The sequence below is a fragment of the Elephantulus edwardii genome, unplaced genomic scaffold (assembly GCF_000299155.1).
Source record: "Elephantulus edwardii isolate Elephantulus edwardi_28Jun2011 unplaced genomic scaffold, EleEdw1.0 scaffold00234, whole genome shotgun sequence".
Lineage (NCBI taxonomy): Eukaryota > Metazoa > Chordata > Mammalia > Macroscelidea > Macroscelididae > Elephantulus > Elephantulus edwardii.
The window spans coordinates 2,779,037-2,784,997 of record NW_006399984.1 but is presented as its reverse complement, the minus strand read 5'-3'; the positions used below and the strand labels follow the sequence as shown (position 1 = coordinate 2,784,997).

General features: G+C 35.4%; 1 protein-coding gene across 2 annotated transcripts in view; it reads right to left on the bottom strand.

Moving 5' to 3' along the window:
- NIPA2 (non imprinted in Prader-Willi/Angelman syndrome 2) overlaps window positions 1-5,961 on the bottom strand; it is a 29,816-nt gene that overhangs the window by 15,682 nt on the left and 8,173 nt on the right. For both annotated transcript variants that reach the window (XM_006898591.1, XM_006898590.1), the window contains 2 exons: window positions 4,256-4,346; window positions 2,810-2,970 (listed from right to left, as the gene is read on the bottom strand). In XM_006898591.1, coding sequence (XP_006898653.1) covers window positions 2,810-2,970; window positions 4,256-4,346 — 252 coding nt within the window. The remainder of the gene's footprint in view (window positions 1-2,809; window positions 2,971-4,255; window positions 4,347-5,961) is intronic.

Sequence of the window (5,961 nt, the reverse complement as noted above, 5' to 3'; positions counted from 1 at the left end):
AAAATGGGTGAGCCTGGAGGACATTATGCTGAGTGAAGTATCTCAGTCACAAAAGGACAAATACTGCATAGTGCCACTGTTGTAAAACAGGACTGACATCAGGGTTGGGGGCAGACTGAGAAAGATTAGTTAAATAATATATACTGCACTGAAACAGATGAGGGAGAAAACTATTTAAAAGGGATATGTGATTAGGTATTTTTGGCATGATGGGAGTCCAGAGTGAAAGTTGCATAGTGGAGTGGACCTGGGGGGGAGGGATTGTAAAACAATGAAAAGAATTTTTGTTTTATTTTTACAAGAGAGTAGTGTACCAGGGGGGAGGGTTGGGAGGGGAGAAAAGTGCAAAAATGAATGCATGGAAATCCAAAGTCTCTGTAATAAGTTTTCCTTGAAATTAATAAGAAATAAAAAATAGGCTTTGCAAATCACATATTGTCTCCAATTTGCCCAGTTTTATCATTTCCATTGCTGCTATTCAGAAACTTCATACCACTAAATGACTCTTATCTTTTCTCTTTGGAAGCTTTTAGTGTATTCTCTTTAGTCTGCTGAGTATGAGGCAAGTATGACTGACTCACAGGGACTCTATTATGAACAGCAGCTCTGAAACTTGCCTTATCTGTGACATCCTTGCCACTTCTTATATGCCTGAGTCCAATGTTTTAGTCACTGTGTCAATCCATCTCCCTGAGGGTCTTCTTCTTCTCTTTCATTGACACTTCACCTTTCAAAGCATGATGTCCTTCCTTTACCAAGTACTGTTGTTGTTGTTGTTGTGTACCACAGAGTCAGATTTGACTCACAGCTGTCCCTTTGGCAGGTTTTCAGAGGTAATCGCACAGGAGGAGATTGCCCATTTTTCTCTCATAGAGCAGCTGGTAGCCTTGAACCGTGTGCCTTCAGGATTGCAAAGCAGCTTCTTGCCATTAGGCCACCTGAGCTCCCTAGGCCCCTCCTAACAACATGCACAAAGTATGTAAGACAAAGTTTTGCCATCTTCACCTCTATCTAAGGAGCACCCTGGTTGCAACTTCTCCAAGACACAGTTGTTCGTTCATTGTTCTCTTGGCTGTCCATGGAATACTTACTATTTTATCCAATACTACAACTCAAGGCATTGATTCTTCTTTCATCCTTAGTTATGATCTACTTTCAAATGCATAGCAAGTAACTGAAAAGACTACAGCTTGGATCAGATTCACCTTTGCCTTTAAACTAACATCCTTGCTCCTTAGAACTTTGGAGAGCTTCTTACAGCAGAATTTCCTAATGCAACATGTTTTTTGATTTTTTTGACTGCTTGTACCAACAACATTGATTGTGGATCAAAGCAAGGGGAAAAAAGAGACCACTTCAATCTTTTCTCCATTTACCGTAATATTGGTTATTGGTCCAGTGTCAAGGATTTCAGTCTTCTTGATGCTGAGATACAATCTATAGTCCTTGATCTTGTCCAACAAGCATTTCAAGTCCTTTCAACTTTCAGCAATCAAGGTATCAGCTGCATCATGCAGACTGTTTACGAATCTTTCTCCAGTCCTGATGCCATATTCCTCTTCATTAAGTCCAGTTTCTCCAGTGATTTGTTCCATATATAGACTGAACCGGTATGGAAAAAGGATATCCTGATACAAACCTTTCTTGATCTTAAACCATACAGTGTTCTCTTGCTCTGTTCACACAACAGCCTCTTATTCTAGGTAGAATTTTCATATAGGCACAAGTGGGATCTGAAATTTAATTTACTACTGATGTGCACAGGTGTGGATCCTTTACTTTAGAAATGTGTTTCCTATTCTGAGGAGCATAATTACTCCCTTTCATATTCTTTCCATTTTCTCTTCATAAAATTCTTCATCTGTTGACTGGACTTCCTGAACTAGATCATTTATTTTCTTATATTGTTGTTGTTAAGTGCTGTTGAGTCGACTCAACCACCCTATGAACAAAAGACCTGAACATCTGTATGACCTTCATCGTTTCTCTAGGTTCATAAGGTTTCTGGAGGCAAGCTATTTGGAAATAGATGCCACTCCTGCTTCCAAGCTTGTTTTAATCGAGGAGCTCCATCAAACACAATCCACTATGGGTAACCATTATTGCATTTGACACATTAGTATCACAGCGACCACGAATTACCTCTGTACAGCAAGTAGACAGATCAGTGCTATACTAGCTAGAAGAATGTTTGACCAAAAACCATTAAAATCAGTATTTTAAAATTTCATCACACTCAAATGCTGGCAGACTCTGGCCCAGAGACCCCCACTACATCTGGCAAGTCCCATCTGCTGACACCCACTTGGGACCAAAGAAAGCCTTAAGAGCCCCGAGTATTCCACACTTGTCCCTTATGAGAGGCCATCCTAAGATCCTGCTTGAACCGAGATTCACAATACACTAGCCCTCAGCCTGTAGGTGTGGCCAAACATTTCAGTATTTTTAAATTCCAGCACGCCCAAATGCTGGTGGACTCTGGTGGACTACTTTAAAAAAAATCATTCAACATTTTAATCAAGCTCAGTATATAAGCCAAGTAGTAACGATAATGTAAACAATTTAAACAAATTAAGACTCATCTTTTTGTAGTGTAATATGAATGCCTAACTAAAATCAGCAGCAATAGTGATATAAATTTATTAAGGAGAAATAAAGAGCTAGGGGAAAAAAAAAGAAACAAAGGCCTAGAGACTTGCAAGAATACAAACCCTGTTTTTTATAATAAGCCTCGTAGAACTATGTTTCTTTATGTTAACATTTTTACTTAAGTAAAATATAGTAAGACAAAACTTTTTTATTTTCTTACCTGAATCACCTAGTTTGTGTGACATCTCATTTAATGTCTCTATCTCTTCTTCTTTTGGAGCATGAATGACCATAACTGTAGATCCTAAAATACTTAGCAGACACCCAATTTTCCCATGAAGATTGAGTCTTTCATTTAGGAAGTATGAAGAGAGAATAGCACTAAAATTGTTTGAAAAAAACAAAGAGGGGAGATTTGCATCAAGAAGAAATCAGCCAATTTTCTACATTTTAAACAACACAGTTTGGAATTTAAAAAACTGAACTCAAACTAGAACACTGTGAAAGTACAGAATGTGGATGTCAGCCATAGTTAGGAAAATGCACAATCACAAAACAAAAGTTTCTAGGGAATCATCTGCTTCATCAGACACAAAACTATTTATCCTAAAAAAAAAAAAATTTTTAAAAACCCCCACAACTATTTATCCTTTTTCTACTGTAAGAAGTCAATATGAAATTTAAAATGAAGAGTTATTAGTTTCTACAAATTTACATCCTAATTAAGAATTTGTACAAAAAACAATGCTTAAGTTAACTTTCATTTTTCCCTAGTGATTGATTTATCATTTTTATTTATTCACTTTATTCTAAATAGTTTGTCTATCAATTATCAACTTTTAATGTTTTATATTCCGGTTTTTCCACAGCTGAAAATGATACAGTGTAAGATTTTAAACTTATTAGCTGAAAAAGATATAGTATAAGATTTTAAGCTTATTAGCTTATTTTATATAAAATACAGAAAAAAGGTACCAAAAATACCATAAATCTTTTACATATTTATTATAATATAGTAAATATATATAAGCCTTTAAAATATATTATTATATATTTTGTTGTTGTTTGTACCATCAAGTCAGAACTGACCCATACCTGACCATCCAGCGGATTTTCAGCGGCAGTAAATAAATAGAACAGGAGGATACTGCATATATATTTATATATCCTTTATTTTAAATAGGATTAAAAATACCTATCAATTAGTTCTAGAAATGGAAACCAAAATCCAAACTTCGATTTGTGGTTAATCATTAAAACTACAAAAAGAGGATAAGTTTTAGATAGTTGCTTCCAAATGAGTCCACAAGGCCATTCCTTGAGGGTACACAACTTGATGTCCAATCAATGACTATCTGAAGTTGAAATATAAACCTATTCTTTACCAAATGCAATTTGACAAAGCAACTATGTCATATAGTAAATGTGACAAGTCAAAGTAGAACTAGTGCTGATTTTGATCACAGGCAAGGCAAAGAATAAAAACATTTTGTATCACAAACTGGTAAGACTTGTATATACAGAAGATAATGTTCTAAAAGTACATCATGTAAAAAGAATAGTTTAAAGGTAAATTATGCTGAAAACATGTGAGTAGAGAATACAGTATATTTTACAGACTAAAATATTGCCTACCATTTAGACATAAGAAGCATAATGGTCTTACCTCACTAGGACACTCAGAGCACCTAATGGCGTCACTAATGTGGCTGGTGCAAATGCATACGCAGCAAAGTTGGCCACTTCACCAGCTCCCACTTAGAGATGGATAACCAAAAAAAAAAAAAAAAAAAAACACAAAAAACCTCTCAAAAAGGAACACATGTTCAAATTACAAATGTCTAATTTTTTGGCAGTATCTATATATCATTTCAACTGTATCATAACTAATTCTTTTCACTCACCTATTTAAAAGTATATAGGTTATTCTACAAGTTATTATTGTTATTGTTGTTCATTGCTATGGAGTTAGAACTATCTCATAGCTAATCCTCCAAAAGATTTTCAAAGGCTGTAAATCACATGAGAGGCGATTCCCCATCTTTCTCCTATGGAGCAGCTAATAGATTCGAACTGTGAGCCTTCAGGTGGGCAGTACAACTTTTTACCATTAAGCCACTAGAGCTCCCTAAATTATCATTAGGAAATCATTAAAATTAATTTGTATAATGCAGATGCATAATTTTAATTTAAACAAATTTATGCTTATAGTTTTTAGGTTAAAAATTTAAGCACATTATTTGCTGGGAGCAGAGACTTCTCCCATGTGTTTTTACTGGGGTTTCTTTTCAGAAGATTCAGCTCATGAATATCTTAGGATACCTACTAAGTGTTGGGTGCTGTTCAAATACCAAGAAACACAGCAAGAGCACGATTCTCATAAATCTTACAATTTTGAAAGAAAACTCAAAAACCTATTGAGTCAATTCTCAGTGACTCTATAGGACAGAACAGAACTGCTCCATAGGGATTCCAAAGCTACAATCTTTACAGAAGGTGTTCTGATGACTTAGTAATAAAGAGTTATACTGCAAACTCAAAGGCAGGTGGTTGAAATCCCTGAGCTGCTCTGTGGGAGAAAAATAACCATTCACTTGCTGCATGATTTACAGAAAATACTGGCAGGCCAGCTAGGAGTAGGTTCTGCATCATTGGCACATAAAAACAACAATGAAGACTCTTTACAGAAGCAAATCTGCCACACCTTTCTCCCTAAGAGTAGACTGGTGGATTTGAGCACCAACTCAGGGTTAACAGCTAATTAATAACAATTGTACCACCAGGACTCCTTTTGTTAAGGAAGATACATTAAGTCTATTTGTAATATGGTTAAAGAGTACTAAGGCGGGAAGGGGGGACCAAAAAGCAAGGAAAAGAAACAGTAATATCATGTGGTTAGGTTAAGGCTTTACTCAAAGTAATTTTCAAACTGTCTAAGGTGAAATGAGAGATTTTATCATGCAACTGTGTGCGAGGGAAATAATTCAAGCAATACAAAAGGATATACAAAAAATTCTTGACTAAGAAAAGATTTAGAACAGCAAGGAAGTGGAATCTAACAGTAAGAAAAGGGGAAGGAGGCAAGTAGGTAACCAGGGTCCTATCAGACAAGCCTCTTGGAGTTGTCTTTAGAAAATTCACTTATAAGAATCTTATGAAAAGAGGACAATGCATAATGTGGTAAAAGGTTCACACTTTTCCAAAATAGTTACTCTAATTTTCACTTCTACTAGTACTATGTAAGATATCAAAGCACTCCGCTTCACACTAAATAATGCTTGATATTGACAAAGTTAATAATTTGCTAATCTTTTAGTAATCTTTCATTACATTGGCCACAAATGTTATAAAACAATTTTCCTTTATATTATT